Below are 23735 nucleotides of genomic sequence, written 5' to 3' on the forward strand. Positions count from 1 at the left end.
AAACTATTTCTCTCTGTAATCTGAAGCAAAGTTCAGGAAATATCACAAAGCATTTAACGTCTTCATGGAAGTGCTTAGGTGTTTCTCTAAAGTCAGACCTCACTGACTCTTACAATTGCTTTAATGCCTGCGAAGTTCGTGGATTCCCTCCTCCCCAACATATTTACAGGTGGACTCTAGTTTTGCAGAGGTCTCAAGGAATATCAAAGAGGTTATTAAAGCTCAGTTTCAGATCAGCATTTTTAGCGTTCTAGGCAGGTTTTAGAAATGTCATGAAAATTATTTCAGTTCATCTGAATTTTGGATAATTAGAGCCAATAAACTGGGATTCACCTTTACTTTTCCTGTATGGTACAATACATGATCACATGTTCAAGACAGATGCCATGATGGGAAAATGAGCATGCATCAGTACTATTCCACATTCACTAAAACTTATAATGACTGATGTAGGATAAAACAAGAGACTAAAAAAAGACTTTGTGTAATTATTGTAAGAATAGTGTAATAAAAACCTTGCTCCTGAAAGCTTGAATTGTTTCAACAATGTGTAGCAAACATATTTGATTATACAAAGCAAAAGCACAACTAAGTTATCAAATTTACACAAAGTCAGATATCTGAAAGGGGATCTTTTAAAAAAAAACTTTATTTGAGAAAGGAAGAGACTTATATCAGAAGGCAAAAAAAGGGAACATACAAACAGAATATATTTACAACACAAAACAAGAGATCACCTCTAAGGGTGTAAATTATAATAAATACAGTAGATTTAAAATGTAAGAGACAATAATCAATTAGAAATGTGGTTGTTTAAACCCAGTTTTCCTTTTCACTGGTTCCAGGTAGTTTCTCTATTTTAATTTTATCCAAATTTGGAAGATTGTGAAATTAAAGTCCACTAATGTATTGGGGTTTCTCACCTGAATGACATTATAAAAATATCTTTTGTGAATACATCTTTGAAGTGATATTGTACAAAAGTCTTCTCATTTGCAAGTTTCTCCCCAAATAAAATGTATTTTAAAAGATGCACTATCCCTTTTTGATGAGGCTGAAGTTAGGTTTCAAAGAAAATTAAAATTATACAGAATGGGAAAAAACATGTAATTTCATTTTTCTATGCTTCTATTTTTGAATGTGGATGTATTTTTTTTTCATCCAAGACGGAGTAAGATTTCTGTTCAAATATGAAACACACATAAAAATCACCTGTGTTTTTCTCAATTAATAAATCTTTCCTATCTAGGAGGCCTTTCATATTAACAGCAGCTATTTAGTCATTTGTTTGGAGACCTTCTAGGAAAAAGGATAATGTATCTTTAGAAGTCGCAACATTTTATAAGAGATTTAATAGTATTAGAGCATAATGTAAACAACACATGCTAATAACATTTTAGAACAATTTCTATATTTGGCAAAACAGCTATCTCTTTTGAAACAGGATACTGCACCTTAAAATACCTCAGCTTTAGAAATATAAATATTTTTAATAGAAAAAAAAACCTGACAAGGATTCCAGGTCAGTTTGGGATTATCCATATTAAAGGGGATCTTAATACAATGAATCTTTAACTAGCTTAAGAAAAGTAAACCTATAAAACAAGGTAAACATATCAAAAGGGAATATGAAGGAAATGTTTCACTGGAAAGCTTCCTTAACAATTTCCCTACTCGCTTTGTTATTTTCTTTGACAATAAATCAATTCATAGAGTGCCTTTAAAAACAGAGGGAGCGCTGCCCCGTCCCCCCCCTGCCCTGCATTCCTCAGCACATGAATCACTTGGGCTTCCTGTTTCCATAAGGCATTTCCTGCACCCCCTCCCAAAATCACTTTTCTGCAGGAGAACAGCGGGGACCTGACAAAGCATCGACTTAAATAAACAGGGCCTTCCACTGCATCCAGCCTTGCTCTGCCTGATCTTACAGCAACAGAAAAGGACGCCAGCTCGCTGGCTGCACGCGTGCACTGCACTTTTCAGCTCTGGTGAAACGGTCGCCGACAATCTGGTTTCCTTTTGCCAAGCTGGCATTTTATGCACAGGCGTTATTTTAGTCCTTGTCCATGAGACCGAACAGTAAAAGTTATGCGATATCGTATGATTAGTCTTTATTTAAAGAAAATAAACAGGTGATTGGATATCAGATGGCAACGATAACAGGTCTGTGCTTTTCCTGCAATATCCTAATAACTAATTGGAACCTAATGCTGCATTTTGCTTCTCACCAGTACTTGCATCTGTTGCATTTAAAAACGTCTCTGCAGACAGTATCATCAAATAAGACAGAATGAAAAATTAACTAAGCAGTGCAAAAAAGAAAACAACACAATTTTTAAACAGTGCCTTGCCTCTTTACATCCACCTTGTATTCTTCTCTAAATTATACTTTATACACCAGCCTGGGACCACTGATATAGCAGTCAGTACCTGTCTACTGGGGAAAAAATACCCTAACGTTAACAGTGTTCAAGACTACAGTATGATACAATATATACAGATAGCTGAAAGCAAAAGTCAAAGGATTCAAAATCAGAGAAGAAGAATGTTTCATCAATCAGGTCTGGAAGCTAATTCCAGCAATTGCTGATCTCAACAAGCTAGGCAATATGGGTTCTCTTTCACTAGAACTAAGCGGTGTAATGTAATCCTGGGCTAATACAAAGTCTATCAGCTATTACGCAAAGATGTATGTAGAGTAATTGACTGCAACAGGTATTTTCTCAATTAGTGGCCATAAGGATGAGCTTCACTATGTTTTCAAATGTGCATACAACACTTCTGCCTTTGTGAGATTCTTTGAACAGTAAATCAGGATTTGCTAGATCAGTGAATCAAAACACAATTGCTTATCAAAGCCTAGAAAATGCACGTGATGTTCAGATAATAACCTTAATTACAAATCCTGGAGCTAAATCTTTGCCTATTACCTGTTGCATAAAAGCAGCTTGCTCCCCAGATTCCATTTGCTGGGTTTGAACATCCTCATCACTGTCCGGTGGCTCCTCTTTGACTTTCACAGCCCCCACCTGCTGTCCTATTCTGTCATCCGCACCAGCACTGCTGCTCTCAGCCCTAACGCTGGCACCGCTGGTGGGAGCTCGCTCTTCTGGCATTGAGGGATCTCCGTGAAGCTCTTCTTCAGCCTCCTCCAGGTGACTGCCAGGCTGCTTGAGCTGCTCAATGGACTTAGATAGCATCTGGAAAGAGAAGGGGGGGGAACAGTTATTGACTCCTTTCACTGATGCCAAACACCAAGAAGTACTAGATTTGCACTGACAAAATTAAAGCTTCCGCAGCAAAACCGGGTAGCTATTCATTGCTAAAATATTAATATACCGGGAAAAAAGAACCAAATTTTCTGAGGCCGCTTGTTATTCTGCAGTAAAAAATACCATGTATGTAGGGAGCATCACACAGTAATATCAAACTAAAAATAAGGCAGAATGAGGAAAACATTACATATACCTCTGTTACACTGTTACAGCTGCTGGTCAAGAGAAATTAGTCTCCCTTCATACTCTTCAAACATAAATGAGGACATTTATTTAACTACATTACAGATTGTTTTCCACAACACAAAATAATAAAAGAAGTCTAAGAAGTAAGAAAATTATTAATCCAGTTAATATTTTACTACAAGCGTATTAGGGAACATTCACACAAGCTTCTCTGTTATGTACCTACTATGAAGGCACTAAAAGCTGACAAAGAGCAGTGACAAAGACTTGCTGTCAGGCACCTCTTCTGTGGCACAAAGAGACTACAAACATGTCTGTCTGTGACTGGAAAGACTATAACTTTTGTCACGCACATACAGGTATCCCTGTTTCAGAGGTGATGATATAACACAACTACCCAGACAACACTGGTTTTACACCATTAGCTGCTATTGTAAAGCTCTGCTGAGGTGCCGGATGCCTGTCTGTTGCAATGAAGTACAGTTTACGTTTCACTATTTAAGATGCAGCAAATATATTCCAAAATAGTTCAAATGTGATGCAAAAAGCCAAACCTGAAAAAAAAAATCACTGCGTTGTCTAAAGAGGCAACAAATCATACATGTAAGTAAGCATCTGTGGGGTCAAGTGAGTAATTATAATTTATTCAGCTGGCCCACTTGATTTCAAGCAAATGCTTATTTGTATCACCAAGGTCAAATACACTTAAAGGGGAAAAACCCCACATTTTACTATTACTCCTACATACTTTACTCTTCCCATCTGCCTACCCCAACACCTACCAAGTCTTTCAAAATGAGTTTTAGCTAGTGCTATATGCTGAGTTACTGGGTGGCTTCACTATAGCTATTTTTGTCCCAATCCATGGACCATCTAGTTTCATTCTGCTTGCTAATGCATACAGAAAAATGCCACCCTAGTGAAGGGCAGGGTTGTCATGTTAACTATGACCCAGAAGCGACAGCTGGATTCAGGAATTCCCACAAAGTCAACAAGAAGAGTTGAAAGAGCTGTTTGTGCAGTTCCAGTGGATGCTCTGATGTATATGCCTCACATCAGTGGAGAAACAAATTCCACAGTGGAAGTCTGCAGGCTTCAGTCACAGCAAAACTTCATTTTTGGGGTGTAATGGGAGTTTAATGGCTTACTAAAAAGTAACAAACAAAAAATCCCTTTCAATTACTGTAGCAACTGGCAAATCACAACACATGTGTCCTGCATGCTGCAGATGGCATGCTCTAAGCTGGGGAATCCTTACTACTGCAACTAATGCAGTGTCTCCTTTTATTAAGCATCTGGAAAAATTCTCAGATCAAACCTATAAATCTTTTCCAGTTTTTTTCTCAGGGGATGACGCTGATCAAGAAGGCACTAGAGCTAACTACATGTATTCAGTTCGGGTACACTCCTCTCTATCACTTACTTAAACCTCTGTGGGCGAGCCCTCTCCACTCTTCAAGCAAGAAAAAAAAGGCAGGGCTGGCTGCTTGGCCGGCTGCTAGAAAGCAAAAACAAGCTGAAACATCTGTGTGACAGATCATCATATACAGCTACAAGAGTCACTGATGCTGATCCATCTGTAAACCATTCCATGTGCCAGTTACTTGACATCAGGTGGGTTATTCTGGAGGGGAAGCCAAGAGAAAATGAGTGCTTGTCCACAGCAAAGTTAAGATGCATATTTAGCTCATTAATGCTCTCCTTTCTTTTATGCTTTTTCACTTTTATGTCAGGCTCTTTCTTCTTCATGCTGCTGTACAGAACAGATCTGCTGCTGAACTTTCTGAGGTCATACATGATGGCCTGCAGTATATAATCTATATGTGAAACACCTTCAAATGCTTTTTGCATGTCATCAGTGGAGCGATACAAGCACATGTAAGAGGGCTGTGGAGACTGTAGTGGTATTTGTGTGCACTTCAGTTTGCAGTGTTCCTGTTTTGGGGCCTGCTCCATGCCATGGCAGTCAGAAGGCGATTTGCTCCAGAGTTTGGCAACAGAAGGAGCTAAACAAATACAATATTCTAAAACTCTGAAATGAAAGTCTTTATATAATTACACAGTAGATTTTACAAAGTGCATTCATATTATCATCTTTACTAAAAATCTTATAAAAAACCATCCTTTACACTTTAACTAAGCCTGAGGCAAGGGGCTACGAGGCACTATAGTCATGTCCTCTCATATGATGAAGCATGATAAAAAGAAGTGGATGGCATGTGTGGGGGACAGGGACACCCAACACCCAAAAACAACTCCTGCTGCTCAGTCTGCTAAGCCACAGCTGACTGTTTTGTATCACCACCATGCTTTCATATTTGTTAAAGTAATTTTTAAAGGCAGTTTGGCCCCATCTTATTCCAGTAATTACATTAGCAGCATTACAAGGAGACTGTTCGGTTCTCCTAAGTCAGAAACATGTTATTTTATATGTTATCTTCTGGTATTACCGTGGAAAATTAAGTATCTAGAGACATATGAAGATACCAGTTTAGAGTCAATATTTCTATCTTATCTCTCTATCTAAAGCTGGATTATGTAGCAGAAAATGAGTCCTGAATGAAACACTCCTAAAGTCCTTTCACTATGCAGTTGGATACTTCTGCTTACACTTAATGTTTAAATCTTTCACTTCAAACCCCCACTTACCATTTTTTTCTGAATTTATCTGTGGGTAAATGAAGAACTTTTTCCTCATTTTAATTCATATTTTTGATTTTGAAAAAATTATTGCTTCTTCTGAGTTTTAGTAAGGCTACATTTAAAAATAATAATAAAGCCACGGTCTCTTTCACTAACAAATTAGAGTTGTACAGATTGGTCTTCTTTAACCAGTATACTTTACTGGTATCACTATTGCAACAAAAGGAGTCACTAAAAAAAAATGGTTTCATGCTAATGGAACCTATATTTTTTTTCCTTTTATTCTCAGGAAATTAAACTGTAAGGGATATGCATGAGCCAAAGTAAATAGTGGCAGCAGGAGAGGAGGTATTTACAGACGACAACTCGGTTGCAGAACTGCAAGAGTCCAACCCAAAAAGGCATCAAACACAATCTAATCTGCTTGCTTGTACAGAAAAATGGAAGACTAAGTATAAAGAATCTAGACATTGCAACAGACTATGTAGGTCCTTCAGCCACAGCCCCTTCCTTTGTTTCTCCTTTCTAATAAGGTCTTGTAAAATACTGTATTTTAAATAAAATGTCATTACAAGCAGACAAAGCACAAAATCCTGCAACAGGCACACCACACCTTTCTTTACTTAATTAATAATTTGTTTTAAATACATGGCAGTCATTTCTAAGAACTCATGTATATACTTATGGAACATACCTTTTCTCCTTCTCTCCTGTGGATATCAGATTACTTTGATCAGCTATGTTAGTTGTTAGCTGTACTGAAACAACTTGGCACCTGCTTACCGTTGTCTCTGTTACTTATGTAGTACAACGTTTCTAAGGGATGTATTTATCTTTCAGAAACATTCCTCTGCATTATGGCTTAAACATTAGTTGTCAATAAAGGAGGAGATGCTCTGGGCATTTTTCAGTTCTGAACACAGTCAACAGTTGCTATAGTTTTGTTCAAATAATCCCCTGCTATAAGGAATATTTGAAAGAAGCAATGTGCTACCTCTCACCTTCAGAAGGTGCTAGTCAGATGTTTAAGTTGGAAAGCAAAACTTCAGTTGTAATATGTTTAATGACGTTAGATTCATTTACTCCAGCTGAACCTGATCCATATTTCATTAAAGATCATTTAGAGAAGTGAATGATTAATCTGGGGTTAATGGTATTTTTTCAATATTCCTATTGACAACAAATAATATTCCTATTTTTTCCCACCAATGAATCAACAGAAACTTCCATATTACTTTTCATTTTTAATGAACAGATATTGGTCAATTATGATCACCATCCAAAGCACTAACAAATTTTCACTTCCGCTATATTTTTTGTAATGAATTTTTTTACCTCACAGTCTTTCCCAGTCACTGGTTCCCTATACAAAGATGCTTTAAACCAATTAACATCCTGGAATGAAAACTGAAATTCAGGTACTCCTTATCTAAGCTTTAACATTATCCATACTGCTCCCATACTTTAATGCATACTGCCAACTGTCCCATTATTTTAAGCTTTACTACTCCATTGCAGAGGAGGATTTTACCATTGAAAATAAATTGTTAAATTGCTCTAAATACATTAAGAACACATGTAGGGTTCCCACACTATCAAATAAAATCTTGGTGCCAGTGAAGACAGTGATAACTTAGCTTCAGCAGAGGCAGGCCTTTATTCATCACAAGTGACAAAAAATAACCTTTAAAGACAGAGGGCTTTGTTCACATACTCTTCACATTATGATTTCTGAGATTTTCTTGAATGAAAACTTCTGTAAGGGCTATGCACTTACATTAGTTACATCAAAGTCACCCTTTTTTTCTGCAAGTGGCAGGGTCAATGCTTTCTAGATACAGAGATACACAAATAACATAAAGATTTTAAGGTTTTTATCGTAGTACCAGTCTTTTGGTACCTGATTGCAATAATTTTAACGGTGGATTTCAGACCGTGGACTCCCTTTATTGAGCAGAATGAAGATCTGCAATGGTGATCAAAGGGTCTTATGAGGAAATAAGCTGTCATTTGGACAGAAGTATATTAAAGCTGACAACGGTAAAGCTGATCTTCCCTAAGACAAGGCGAGTTCAGGTTACTTCACATTCATTATTATTTTTTTTCCCCAGAAAGCTGGGACGAGAGTTTCTACCTACTTTTGGATGGGATGTCAACATTTGCAGAATGTTTTCACAAGGTCAGCATACTAGATCCCGCAGGTATAAATGTCAGACTTCAGTGGAGACATATACCGTTTCCCACATCAAAAGCCTGGCATCTGACAGCTGACCAGAAATAATCCATAGGGGATCTTCTCTTTGTTATTAAGGACAGAGGCACACCTCTTGGCAATGATTTGTTTCTTTTCAGAATGGAAATGATCCAGGGGAATTCTTTACCTCTGACCTATGTTAGATTTTGCTTGTTATCACCCTCACAGCAGCACTGGCTTGCTGCTGATGTATATTCTTTTCTAAAATAAAAGAAATGGCTGTTAATACAAGATAAATACAAAATCAATAGTGTGGGGAGAAACTTGCTCTCTTCCTCTTTGTGTTGTTACAGCAAGGTTTGCCTATATGTCCGCCAAAAAGATCTGACCCAACACAGTTTTCAGGAAGGGCTGACAGATGCCATATCATCTTAGTTTAGGGCAGATGTTCAAATACTGGGTTCAAGCGAAATATATTAAAGCTTTAAGTACTTGAAGTCCTAAACATAAGGAAAAAAGGAAAGAGAAATGGAAAACCAGAAGAAATTAACATGTTCTAAGCTCTTGACCAACTGGCATTTCATAGTCTTGTCATCTTAAAATGGTTTTGGTCTTTCTCACCAAAACTTTTAAGAGAATGTTTGAATATTCCTTATTAAAAAAAAAACCTCTATATTTTTTATGACTGAAAAGGAGGGAATGAAACCTCTGTGCAGTTTTCGTTATACAGCCTATGAACAAAAGAGTAAGGGACAGAACAACGGAAAATAACAAGTATGTATTCACTTGCTACATGCCCAAACTTGTCCTAAGAAATGAGAAGATACTGGGTTGCTTTGCTACATGGTCTACATGAGAACAGTGCTACATGAGAACAGTGGTTCTCAACCTGTGGTTCCTGGACCCCTGGGGGGCCACAATGTCATCACAGGAGGTCCGTGAAAGCTTTAAGCTGGGGTGAGGAATGTCCAGCCCAGAAACATTTGCTCTGGCCTGCAGCACGCACTGCACATCCTTTTCCCACAGTCCCATACCCTCAATCCTCCTCTCCTACTCAAGCCCCACCCCTGCCTGCCCTGACACACTACTGTATTTGGTGCTAGTATGGTTGGTGGGACCCACTTTAACTAGGCATGTTTTCTCATCAAGACATTTTCTTAAACCAATAGCTCTCTTTAGGGTCACAACGGGGTTGAAGTCTGTTCCTCCAAGTGGTGGCCCTGGACCCATAAACAAAAATATACGGTGACTGAACACAGAGAAAGAAGGGGGGAAGTGAGAAGAACTGTAAAAACTTTTCATCAAATTTTAATGCAAAAATTGGCATCAAATTTAGAATTAGCATGTTAAAATACCATAAAATGGGCTATCTGAGCAAGAAGAGTGTTAATGCTATTATTTTAAATTCATATGGAATCATTGCAATAAAGATATTATAATAGGAGTGTGTGCATTAACAGATTTCCCCTTCTCTCCAAATCTGAAGACCCTTCATGAGAAAATTGAAATAAATATTTGATGCAGTCTAATGCCTTAAATCTTGAATTAAATCTTGGTGGTCTGTGGCCACAAAAGGTATTTAAAGAGAGCCCATGGTGAAGGAAAGGTTGAAAACCTGTGGTCTAGAATATCTACTGTCTAAAGGTTCAAATAACTCTGCTTTGTAGAGTTTAAGTTTATAAAGCCACTCAAATTATATAATGAAGAAATAACTTCAACTGCAAATAGAGGCAAGTTTTAAGATTGAACAAAGTATATTCCACCATGCTAGCAGAGTTCAAAAACCTTATGTAGACACGGCTGTTCAATGTGAACCTTAAGTTAAAGGTTAAAGAATGCAGTTTTAAATTCAGTACTTAAAAGCCACTCCATGATTTGATCTTTTCTCACACTCTTATGTATGGGCTACCCTTAAATTCCAGTTTTTAAAAACCAGCTTTCTTCTTTTAAGTATGTAATAAAGTTCCCCTGGCTTTGTGTATACTTGCAAAAGACAGATACATGATTAGAGCACTGACATTTTTCAATACTATTCATCAGAATGGTTCTTCTGAGAACCGTGCTGTAGAACCTAGCTGCTGTAAACTGTAAAGTCTGATAAACCACCTGTATCCTCAGATAACCCACTGCTTTTGTGACGGCAGCATGATCCTCTTCTTCCTTAAGTGTTTGCTACTCTGATGAGTTACTGTGCTTCTGATGAAGGCTAGTTGCTCTGGGAGTGGGGATAAAGGAGAATGAGAAGTTATTGGGTCAAAAGAGGTAGGTTATGGAGGTTCAAGGCAGTGAAAAAGCTTAGGTTAAACTTTAATTTCTACTATCTGCATATGTGTATAACCTATGCTGTAATGAATAAAAGCTAGGTTCACTAGGTCTCAAAAGAAGGAATTGTTTTATCTCTTTATTACAAATATCCATGTGAGAATGAAAGTGTATTTCAAGTATGAGAGGGAATTAATCTTCTCAACATTTATTTTCATTGCAGTTTAACTCCGAAAAAAAATGTTACTGAAACAAACATTATCCAAACCAACAGGAATCTTTTTACTTCCTTATCCAGACTAGCTCTTGTGAGGTGCAATGCATTCCTAGTTCTATGTGACTAGGAATATGTGCATGCGACTTAAATTTAATTTTCATATCCAGGACAAATGTACCTATATGCCACAGCACATATCCCCAAATGCTATGGTAGAATTTATGTCAATAAGCATATGATCTAACAAAAACATGTCAGTGGGGTTCTTTGCTTTGTGAGGAATGCATGAACTGATAGGTTTGTGGTGAATACTCACAAACAGCACAAAGACTCAGTACTTAACTGGTAAAAATTCTTTTCTCCTTGGACAATTGAGGGCAGGTGAAATATTTTCAAAACCTGAGGCTACGAGATATACATATGCCATCTTGATTAAACATATGGAATGCATACTCAAAGAAAAGCCAACTGGAGTCCTAGTTGAGTAATCAAAACACCCAAGCTGAGAGGGGTTAACATGCAAGGATCAGCTCTGAACTTTGAAGTTTTCTGGTCTTCATTTTTCCTAATTAAGACAAGATTTAATAACCAAACCACTGTACAAACTATGTACTTAAACTCTAGGTTTGTTTCTAATTTTGTTGGGAATTCTTTGTAGATTCCAAAGAATCAGTACCCCCTGGGAAGTTCACCCAGTAAGGTGGATTGATTTTTTTTTTATTTTCTCTTACATACAAGGGCTGCATGCCCGCTTTTAATCTTCTTTCCCTTGCCATTGCCTCTTATACAGAGAGAGTTATTAAGTAACCCTCAAACAAAGGAAGACAACTAAAGGTGTATGATTAGCATCTTTGAATTACTAAAAGAGCTCTGGCAAACAACTTTTGGAAAGCTATGTAGTAAGTACAGGAATAACATTTTCCAGATAAAAGGATTTAATTACTTGAATATTTTTATTTTAGAGAAGGGAACAGCATCAAATTAATTGTAGAAGCATTAGCTCCTCATAAATCTGTTTAGATGCTGCTATTCTGTTTATTAATGGATAGGTCCTTTTCTTCTTTTTCCCCTTCAGAATAAGGTGTTACTCTACAGGGAAAGAGGGGCACAATTCAACTCTGTATCTGATGTTATCAATAACACATTCATCTTTCTCCTTATATGGTAATTTTTTATCACCATATAAATAACCTTTAATGTTACTAATTGACTTGCAGAGAAAAATTTGGTTTTGTAAGCTGATTAAAAATTTCTCCAGATGTTTAATAAGTTCCTTAGACAAAAAAAGATAAATTTAATCAGCTGATTGAATTTAAATGAGTTATATATCTACTCTGCATACTAGTCCACAATAAGAAAGCTTAAAATACAATTCAAGGGCAGCTGAATTCAATGATTGCTGAAGCTCAAAAGTACACATTAAAAAGTTGGTTAGAAATCTAGCAATATTTAAGGCATCTTTTACCATTCAACAGGAAACCACCTGTAATTTAAACCCATAAGATGCTTTGAACCCTGTTTTGTTGAACTGTATTCTTACTGATGTCAAGAAGGACAAATTACTTTTGTAGAGTATTTCAGAAGCTGAAAATGAAGATCTATATAAATGCATACACCAGCTATGCATAAACAAGTTGCTCGTGAAAGAACCTGCCTACTGACCATGACCACATGGCACCAATATCTAAATTCCCTTATTAGTTTTCAGCATTTATGTTTATTGGAAATTCCTTAGTTTGAGAACTCACCTTATTCATGTGGATCTGCTGCTGGTACTGTTTCTGCTTCTCCAAAAATTGTTGATGTTGCTGCTGAATGACCAGCTGAGCCAAAGTACTCTGAGGAAGAGGAGCTGACTGGGTTCGATTCAGTGGCCTGTGACGAGGCAGTTTGTGGGCAGCTCTTATGCCAGGTGACACTCTCTCCTTTGCTGCTAAAGGAGACTGTGGATGAAGAGGAACCGCTCCTGCAAAACAGGGACATTTCACTCCCATGTGAAGAACAGCAAACTAATAGTTCTAATAGGAGAGAAAGCTTTCAGGGAGAAGAGGTGTGTATATTGCAGAACTTTGCATCAGCGCAGATGCAGTGGGACATGTACCACGTGCCTCGCCACACTGGGAAGTTCAGCAGCTGCAAAAGAATGTGATGAAGTAATCATTTTCTCTTTTCTGTAATCACTGAATTCTTTCAGGCTAACAGACTGGAGCAGAATCACTAAAAGGGGAAAACAAAGATGCTGTCCTTTTTTATCCCACCCTTCCACTTTTCCCAACTGTTAGGTTGAATAGTATCTGTATTACCACATATAGTTTAATGTGAATACAAATGTCATTAAAAACATCTTAAATTATCGTGTTGAAGTCTTGATCATTACCAGTCACAAGAAGTTTTTGCTGTCTCATTTGTTCTTTCAGTAACAGATGCTGCAAGAGAGCTTGGTGGCTGCTATTTGGCTTTCCCTCCAAAGCAATGTGAGGATGAGTTGATGACGGAGGAATGTTTCCCCCATACTGTCCAGCCAAGGCCACTCCTTGTCTGAGCGACTGGTTCTCCCCCTTCTGCTTTTCTTTGAATGACGACGAAGCCTGTCAAAGAACAATGGCACTGGTAACTGCTTTTCATAGACCTGTCCGTTTATATCTCCGCTTGATTAGATGATCTTATGTCATACTTATGAATATATATAGAAGAAAATGTTAACATCCCCATCTTACACTGTGAGATGAAAAGGGAGGAAGAACATGCCAGTTAAATGTAACACTGTGAGAAACTGAGTAATGAAACTGCTTGAAAAAAATCAGTAATAAAAGCCAAAGCATAAGGAACTACTAGTTAGAACATTATTAATGAAAAGACAGGACCTATCCTTAAAATTCCTAAAGACCTTCCCATAGCCTCCTACACAAGAAAATAGGGGATCAGAGGAAATAGTTTCCGTTGAGTTTGGAAGAGGCAAGGCTTGGTTTTTCACATAACTTTCCATCAGACAGCAAGCCAATCAGCAAAACAAAATAATTACCTGTAGTAGTGGGAAGCTATTACTTTTCCTGGAGCACTCCCTTACTCCCTGAAGGACAGCACAAATGTAAGTTTTACCCTTTGCAAAGTAAATTTGTATAGTTAAACTCTCATCTACAGAATCAAAAAGAGCTGTTGTCTGTATGTGGCATTTTAAAGTGCCGTTATAAATTGCGCAGTTACTGATTTAAAGCTTTTGGAAGTTTTGGCTCTTCAGCATTGCAAATGTACTTTATATTTCTTTGTTTTTTGTCTAATTTAAAAAAAAAAAAAGTTTTTAACAGAGCAGTTAAAGCACAATAACATTTTTTACAGCAAGAATAATAACCTAACAGAAATAAGCATATTGAGATTTGCAGATAACCTGTTATGGTATGTCATGGTAAAAACAGTATCCATGATAATCTAAATTCCATGAATTCTAATGAGGCAAACCAAGGTTTTCACTAATATTCCTTGAGTGTACACTTAATTCACACCCTGATATCACCCTTCCCTGAAAAACAAACACCAAAGTAAACTTCACATTGAATTTGCAACTGCTTATTCTGGTAACAGAAATAAACATTACTTGCACAAATCAACCCCTTTGTTTTTTCTAATGCCAAAAGTAATATTTGGTGTTAGCTAGCCACATCAAAAGCTCATATGATTTGACTGAGAAAACTAAACGTATTTTCATTTCCATTTTAATGTTATAAAATTACTTTGAAGTTAGTTATATTTTTTTTTTGTGAATTAGCTAAGAAATTTTTGATTATATCATCTGGAAAAGTAAGCAGTACTTTTCATGCTCAGTTCAATTTTTCCATCCCTTAAAACCAAGATTTTCTTATAAATATCTCATGAATGGCTTCTAGAGGACTGATCTAAAGCTTACAAAATTTTCTTTGCAGAGTTCTACATCTGATGTTCAAATATTGGATTGCAGCAATGTATTATTGGTGAGAACAATACATGTACTGAAAAAGCCATAAAATAGCATGAAACGTTAACTTGAATCTATGTTTAGCACTGGAATTAAGTAGCACTTCTTACAAACCATAATGGATTATAAACATTTACTTTTTTTTTTTTTTTTTAACACCATGGAAAGCTGTGTTCCACACTTAGAATTTTTATAGCAGTTACCAATTCACATTCTAAGAAACTTAAATTACTAAAATGTCTTCATGATTTATTTACTATTGTATAGAACTACCATATAACCTATATTAGTATTTTTACTTCTTTTTTCCCTGGAAATCAGAAAAGGTAAGTTTTGACCAGTAGCAAAATTTTCAGATATTTTACTGAGCCTCAGATTTCACACCTACATTACTGTAACTTGCTCTGGATCTAAAGATCTTTATCCATCAGCATGGATTTCCATACATACCATGTCTCTGTTTACATACATTTCACATATGAATTTAACATTTAGCTCTAAATAAAGGTGATTGCTGCAGACTGAATGAAGCACATATAAATATAACTTGTCATTAAAATATTAAGCATTGATCACATATCACTGATTTTATTTCTCTGACTGATAGCACACCTCTCAAATAACAAACCTAGCTCCAGCAATATTAGATTCTTCCCCTACTATGCTCCAGCCCAGCTTAGGTTGCTACTAGAATCTCATAAAAGTTACAGGTGCAGTACTTTACCATGTAAGGGTGATCCTATAATTTGAACTTTTATACTAAATGATCTCCTCATATACTTTTCACCAAGTCTGAAATCTGTTATGTGGTTTGTAGACATAAATGCAATGATGTGGCCCATACTTAGCTAAACTCCACACTGACAATTGTTTATTTGTGATTAAGACTGATTATTGCTTTCAAGTTGTGCCCTTAAATGTTCAGATCTTGCCCACTGCAAAGAAAGCTCTGGTTCCTACTCTGAATTGCTTACGTTCCAAAATGCTATAAAAAGAGAATAGTCAGAAAGTAGGTTTTCTGGAAGCAAAAGTAGACAGGAAGGCTTGAGACTGCTCACTTACACTGATTTGAGGTTGTACTGCTGGAAGTCCCAAGGTAATGTTGGGCAGAGAAGGGGATGTGTACAGACTCAACAAGTTCACTGATTCATCCTGTATCAAAAGGCGTTGCTGTGAAACCAGATGCTGGAATAAATGAGAACAACATAAGTATATTCTCCAAGCTTTTTATCTTGGTTACTTTATCCTCATTATCCTGCTACATTAAAATCCCGTTTTGTATCATGCATTGGTTTGTATCCCAATGGGGTTCCAGATAAGGAAAAGTACTGTTCCTGTGAAAAAGCTGTTGATATTTTCTTAAAAAAAAAATATCTGATATATGTCTGGGACTATTCCTTAGTTAGTAAATCAAAGTTCCATGCAAACCAAGGATTTGAGGATACCTAGACGATCTCTTCTTATCAGCTCAACATCAGTTCTTCTCATCAGCTGCACTTTCACTACTAGAAACTCAGTGGAAATTCAGTCAATGAATTAAGGCATATATCTAGCCGAATCGAAGGTGTCAAGAATGTGGATGTACTAGACCTTTACCATGGTTATTGTAATTTTTGTTTTAAGGTATGAAACGCGTTTTCTACATAGTCCATATATTTTCTTACCTAGATAGTGATATGGGGATGTTTTAGGCACATCATTTGCTTCCACTGACATGGGAATTTTGGGTAGAAAGTGAGACAGATCGCCACATCTGCCATTTAAAAAAATATACTGTCTCTCTCTATATGCATATATACAAAACCAGCATCCAATCATTCTCTGATGGTGGGATACTCCTCACAGCCTTCCTAATTCCCTTCCAGTTAAAATCTTTACCACTTCTTTTGAAGCCTTGTGATATAATTTTCAAGGACATGAAACTCCTAATATATTTTTAATTACTGTCAAGTAAATCCAGACATTCTACAAAGATCACCCTCTGTCTTTCCATTCTAGATCCATTGGGAAGAAATGTAAAAAGTTACATTACCACAACAGGAATCTTTTTGAAGCCTTTGCCTTTCTGCTTTAACAGTCATGTTTTTCAACATGTGGTCTAGTATAGTTGCTTGAATTACATTTTCTGTTTAACTCTTGCTTCCCTCCCAGAACTTTAACACAATAAGAGCTACAAAGGTCTTATTAGACTTAGGAACTCTGGCATGATATGGTCCCCAAGGGAACAACATCCTTGAAAAAGAATACCCTGTGTAACAGTATGACACAGTGACTTCTTTCTTCCCAAACAAAAAGCATATGGGACTCCAATAATAGACCACCTCCAAGAGGGATACTGCACACTCGGGCTTTGACTAAAGTAAATATAATAACTTGTCAAGCATGTTGTGGGGAGCTGTAGATTTTCCCCTGGACAAACCTGGAATATCAATTAACTCTGTAAAATACTTTGTGCTAATACAATGCAACTTCAGACCATCAATGAAAAGTGGTTAAGCACAAAAACACAGGATGTTATTCCAAAACATAACCTTCCTCATACAGTTTGTTTGGAGATACGACCTATCACTGAGACAATAACAGTAAAGTCTATCTCTGTAATTTTCTTATGGTACCTAGGGAATGTCAACAGATAGCATACGAAACAAAGAAACTTCACTTGTATATTACATTAATTTTTGGCTAACAGTGTCTTGCCTTGATAACATCCACCTTTGACCATGAATAAAACCAAGTATGTCAAGACTATGGAGATATTATTGAGGGAGACTATAAAGATTTAACTGAAAAAGGACACTGCAGCAGCTTTAATGTGCCTCATAGAATACAAACAAATTTGTAGCAACTGCAGCATCTATACAAGCCACTTCAAAAATGCACATTTCCTTTCTGGTTTAATTAACAAACATAACAGCGACAGGGTGTATAGAAGTAAAACATGTTCCCACATTAAGGTCAGACATGATTGTTTTATGAGGCAGAATCGATCACATTAGGTACCATGGGAATTTAATGCTGGAAACAGGAGTTTTTAGTAAGAGCATTTCAACACAAGTTCTAATGCCGCTAATAATCAGTCATTTTCATTTTGGTAAGTAACTGATTTTTTAAAATGTTTTCAGGCAGTATTAGCCTAAGCATCAGTCAAACCTCATCTCCCAAAATAAGTTTAGTAGCCCAGCTGCATAGATTAGGGTCCTGTGTATGCTGAAGCAGAACTGCTTTCACCCTAGCTGCAGCTTTGCTTTTTACGCAGTTGACAGTACCTTGAAATGGTGGCACAAGCTGGAGTTGCCAGCAGTGTCATTGGGCAGCACAATGGATAAGCCATGATCCTCATCCTACATGCAGGCGTGATGGTTTGGACTGACAACTCAACCACCCTGAAAAGCAACTTGTCCTACTTGCTCCTCTATATACTTACTCACTGGGTCCATGGATCCCACTTCCTGATGCTTAAAATAGCCTATCAGCAGTTACCCTCTTTCTTAAAATAGAGTACAATAACTAAATGTAACACTGCACAACGATCAGCATGTTACCATCATTAGTTATTGTACTTCTGTTGTGCTACTGGGACCTTTTGAGAAGCAGGAACAACTATTTCATGTTTGCATGTTTATATGCACACTTACACACTGAGAGGGGAAGAGGAAATGGTTTGGCTTTAAAACTTCTCAATTGTGGAGCTACAGTAAGGTTGTAATAGTTTTGAATATTCACAATCACTTACACCCTTATTTAAGGCTTTTGGGGTGTGTATTTTTGTAATTAGACTCACTTCACATATACTTGAAGCAAACCTCACCAGCTGGACAGAAACCGGCACATTTTTCCACCAGCCACCTGCAAAGAGCACTTCAAGGAGCTGAGTATTAGAAACATAGTACTGTGGGGTTGCACAAATCAAGTAGGTATTATCTGCCATGCGTGTCATTTATGTCTCCTGTATAATCAGGTGATATTCTAGGAAATGCTGCTCTCAAAAGTGCAAAGGAAAGAAAATGATCTGAAGCCCACTTACACCATTTGGAAACTTTCCATTGCCTTCAATGGCTTTTGACCCTGACATGAATCCCTAAAAGTAATCATTTCACATGACTAAGTCAGGTTGTCCCTCTGAACCCAAAGGACATGCTTTGCAGGGGCTCAATGCTGCTTGCATTTCTCATGCAAGTAAGATTTAGACCCAGCACAGGAGGTGACCTGAAAGTGTACAGCATGCTACAAGAGACAAATAGCTACTGCGGTGAACCTTGATGATACTGGAGACAACTGGGCCTAATAAAAACAGCATTTTATTTATAAGGTGTAATTAAAATCTCGAGTTTAACTTTCAAGTTTCATATAATGAGACCAATGTTTAACAAATGGTACTGAAAGTACCATTAAGGGAACTGTGATAGTAAAAATTATCTGCAAATATGTAGCATTTGCAGCGCACTTTGTTCATTCAAAAAAATGTTAATGTCTATCCACCAGACTGTCTGCTCTGGAGGGTAAACCACTTAAGTCTTGCTATTCAAATGGATATGGCAAAAATACTTTAAAAATCTGTTTCATTACTGATAATGCTCAAATTCTGTCTATGCACTAGAGTGTAATCATTTATGGTCTTGACCCATGTTTTACTGGTAAATGGCTCTCTGTCATAGCAACCTGTTTTCCCTGAGTAAAAAGTGGTTTATTTGCTGCCATGAAAACCACGGCTATCCACCCACTCAGTTATGAGCACAACACTTACTGCTAATGTCACAACAACGATTATGAAACAACAGCAATGTGAGTCATGAGAGATTACAGCAAAACAAGTGGTATTTTGGGTGATTTTGGAACACTTATCCTATTATTAGGAACCTCTGTACTTCGTGTATCTGATGAAAAATTGATTAGATATATAGCCTTTGAGAGCTGGCAGCTAATGCTAAACTAGAAAAGAGATATGTAGGAGTTTAGCTGCTGTTAAACTACCAAAGAAAATCCCACTGAAATCAAAATGCACTGAAGCTGAGATTTATGGAAAAATGTCTGAGCCCACAGGACCACAGTATTAAGAGTCAAGTAACCAGAGAGGTAAAGAAACCCTCAACTGTATCTAGAAATGGAAGTCTGTAGTTTTAGCTTCTTAGCATGCTTCCAGCAAGCGAAGTGACCGACTTCAGCACACGGAGCTCAGCTTCTAAAGGAACTTTTTAGACTCGTTTGAGGATCTGTCATTGTATGGTGGGGCTCTAACTTAGAATATAACTCTGCTGGTTGCTGCTACAACCTTTCCAAATCTCCCCAAACAGAGACTGTCAGCCTGACCAGATGTATTTCTGATGGTGGTTCAACACTGTGGGTAAATGTCCAGAAACTATAACATGCAAAGTAACAAGCACCATGTATCAGTCTGAGACATTATTTCCTCTGCATTTTGTAGTATCCTCAAGTCAATAAAAGATCCAATTGGACAAAATTTGCCGTTTAATACAGCACTACCACCCACATATTACAAACTTCTAAAACATTCACAGTATTAAAATATACCATTTAATTCCACTGAACTAGGATCTGATTTAATCTGAATGATGGATCTTACTCTGCATCATTTACATTTCCTTGCAATCACATACAGGGGGACTATGAGGCAAGACCACATGTTAGCCATCAATGCAATTTTTTTCTCTTTTTGGTTATGGGCCAGAGAGAGGCTACTAATCAGTGTGCAGAGGTCACCCACCTGCCCCCTGGATCATAGTTCACACACACAATTAATTCATTATGGGGAAAAGTCACTGCTGGAGGTTGAACTGCCCATTCCAGGTTTTTTTGAGGTGAATGTCCTGCCACTGACCTGGAGAAATAGCTCCATTAGCTAAAACCCTGTTAAATCACATTTTCTTATGCAATTTTTCTAACACTAACAGTATAAACCAACAATTAATAGAAAACTCTGCCACCAAAGCAGGAATTGCTGTAAGTATAGTCACTGGATACAGGATACTGTGGAATTTGATTCTTTCTTAGTTGCATTATTTTATTGTCCCTTTAAAATATTGTAAAGGGACATGCATGTCATCTGTGCTAAATAAGGTTTATCACAACTGATTTACCATCTGCATTCCTGTTGTTATAGGCACATATGTAAGAAGCAGAATAAAGAGTAGTTAAGACTCCTTCTGCGTACAGTCTCACTTTAAAAAACAAGTATCCAAGACTCCTGGAATGTCAGTATGGCCCTGATAAGGAAACTGAGGTACAGTAAAATAAAAGGCAGATGTGAAAAAGGATTTAGTCACCTAAATACTGTAATTAAACAAATCTACTTCAGCAACCATCTGAACCTGGGACTACCTTAATTCAGATGTGTTAAGGTCACCAATGTCTAAATCACTCTTTTGTATGTGAAAATTCTTCATCAGTGGTTCAGCACTGAGCACCTCTCCACGTTACCCCAGAAGGTAATGGTCTGCAACACAGATGCTTCCAAGTTCCTTCAATAGCTCCCTCCCACTCTTCCAGTAGCATTACCACTGCTTTTGTTTGGCCTTTTGTTACCAAAGTAACTTGTGTCTCATATATGCGGGTTTCCTGAACATGCATCTCATGTATGAAGATGGATCTCATATATAACATGCTCTGGTGTCAGCCTGCAGTGTCATGGTATCCCTGATAATTGTATCTTCTGCAATTACTCTGCTGGTGAGTATGATCCAGTTGAAGTTTCAAATATCTCCAGTCTAGATATCTGAAAATTATCTACCCAGTGAAGACTCTTACCTCAGCTTGAATGTTAGATGGCAAAACTGAGGTTTCATTTTCTGTTATACTGCTGGTTGGACCGTTGCTTGGGGAACTGGGACCTGATCCAGGGGAGCTGCTACTGACTGAGGATTCTGAAAAACAGATTAAGCACATGAATTTCACACTGGAAAAGAACACATGATCTTGATCGACTGTATACTCTTTATGGCACAGGGTCTTCTTTCTGTTGAAAAGTGTCTATTGGTTATGATATTTACTTACGTTGAAGTTTTTAAATTCATCCTCCATTTCTTTTGGTTTTACTTTTACAGTTCTAATGAGGAAAGATACTCTTGGTCTTTCTCCTTCTGATCTGTCTGCTTCACAAAGGAAGAATTTAATATTTGTTTTTCCCACAAAGATGGTATGATACTCAATATCAGGCAGAGATAGAACTTGTAAATAGTAAAAAGAAAAGGAAGTCTTGTCTTTTTAATTGCAAAAATCCTGCCTCTGTAAGAGATCAAAATGACAGAGATAGCAGGCTTGCAAAGGTCATGATAACATGTTGTCAATTCATGAGGCTACTGCCATCCCCCTTCTGTTTAGAAAGGGGATGAGCCCACTGTGGACTAATCGTTACATATACAAGTAATAATGGCAGAATATACACCACTTTCACTACATTTTTGGCACAAATATGAAGGGATTTGTACAGCACACAAATCGTTAAATAACATTTGAAAGGCTATATGCTATCTTGATTTAAAATTTTCCGAGTTCTGTCTAAGATAAAGGGGATGATCTCACTGTGTGTATTAAGTTACTCTAATCCTACATTAATAGAAATTAAATTTATGTAATGAAAACAGTTAACAAGGTTAAAGATGGAAGAGTGCAGCATTAATAGGGGTAAGCCTATGTCATGGGATAGCTTTCAAATTAAAGTACTCAAGAAGTTAAAATAATTAATACGTGGCAGTTAATATTCTATAGCCACTTTGCTTCTTCACTCTTTCAGTTCATATGCAAAAATATATCCTCACTTTGACTGAAATTACTGAGATATTTCCTAGCTGATTCTTGGACCTCTTACTCTTTCCTACTAGAGCTGACTTAAATTTATGGGAGTGAATCCACACCCAGTTATACTAACTGGTCAGGTAAAGTTCCTGCATTGTAGTCTCCCTAGTTTTCATGGAACAGCAGAAATGCAAACTTACTATTTTTCTCAGTTTTTAAAAAATTGCAATAACATTTTTTGTATTAAAAGTCATTTAAATAAAGGGCTATTTTCAGTTAAAAGAATTTAAAAAAAAGGAGAAAAAGGCTTCAGCCAGAAATGTTTGATCAGGGAAGTTTTGATTATGGCATATAGCTGATATTAATAATTATAATGGCAAACTGTAAAGCTCCTAATTATTGTCAGAGCTAGGAAGAGAACACATTTATTTTCAGGTTTCTGCTCACTCAACGGCTGCCAGAAATGCTCCTGGGAGAAGTATTTCATGTTATACCTTACCTATGAATGTACAAAATATAAAGAAATGAGCTATAACTTCGGGTAGAGATCAAGAATCTCATAAGAGCTTCAGCAAACAGAAATAATAATTTAGCTGTAAACCATTCTAATCTGGAAATAATTTATAGGGAAAATACCTTATTTAGTTACTTTCACTATTAGATTCTCATCTATATCCCAGTTTTACATATGGCATACTGTGAAAAGTTGTCATGAGAATTACTTGTATGGGGCTGCTGACGTGAATTTCTTCATGTTGTGTTATATTTCTATCTTAGCGTGATGTAATTCTGATATACCAAGTGAATTCAGATACATGTCTGACAGACTAGTAACAGTTGGTTGCATAAACATATGGCCTGATTGTAACATCATTTGAATAAGCCATGAAGCTACCAAGTATCGATGCAAAGTCAAAGCAAGAAATGTCAGAATGAGGCCAAACGCTAAAAATGCTCTTTCCTTTCAAATCAGCAGATAAGGCCTTGGCAGCATACTAATCCTAAAGACTGAAAATGGAAGGACTTTAGCCTGTTTGGGAACTTGGGTGCAATTCTGCAAAATAATATACCTGACAAAATTTACCCCCCTGTAATACCAAACACATGAAGGAAAGTCTCAGCATCCATTCAGGGCCAGGAAAATTATTTAAAATAAATAGTACTTGATGCCAAATTTTTACTTTGTTTTTTTCCCCTTTTAATCTCCCTCATATGTATAATTCTGTATTTTTACCTGCTAAAAGTTCCCATTCAATTACT

The 23735-nt window shown here is 37.0% G+C and overlaps 1 protein-coding gene across 1 annotated transcript in view; it reads right to left on the reverse strand.

The window, feature by feature from the left end:
• HDAC9 (histone deacetylase 9) overlaps positions 1 to 23735 on the reverse strand; it is a 281056-nt gene that overhangs the window by 181324 nt on the left and 75997 nt on the right. Inside the window, exons 8-12 of the mRNA XM_026843099.1 lie at positions 21489 to 21604; positions 15789 to 15911; positions 13155 to 13365; positions 12526 to 12743; positions 2931 to 3200 (exon numbers count right to left, since the gene is read on the reverse strand). Coding sequence (XP_026698900.1) covers positions 2931 to 3200; positions 12526 to 12743; positions 13155 to 13365; positions 15789 to 15911; positions 21489 to 21604 — 938 coding nt within the window. The remainder of the gene's footprint in view (positions 1 to 2930; positions 3201 to 12525; positions 12744 to 13154; positions 13366 to 15788; positions 15912 to 21488; positions 21605 to 23735) is intronic.

This window comes from Athene cunicularia (genome assembly GCF_003259725.1).
Source record: "Athene cunicularia isolate RWA chromosome 2 unlocalized genomic scaffold, athCun1 chr2_part1, whole genome shotgun sequence".
Lineage (NCBI taxonomy): Eukaryota > Metazoa > Chordata > Aves > Strigiformes > Strigidae > Athene > Athene cunicularia.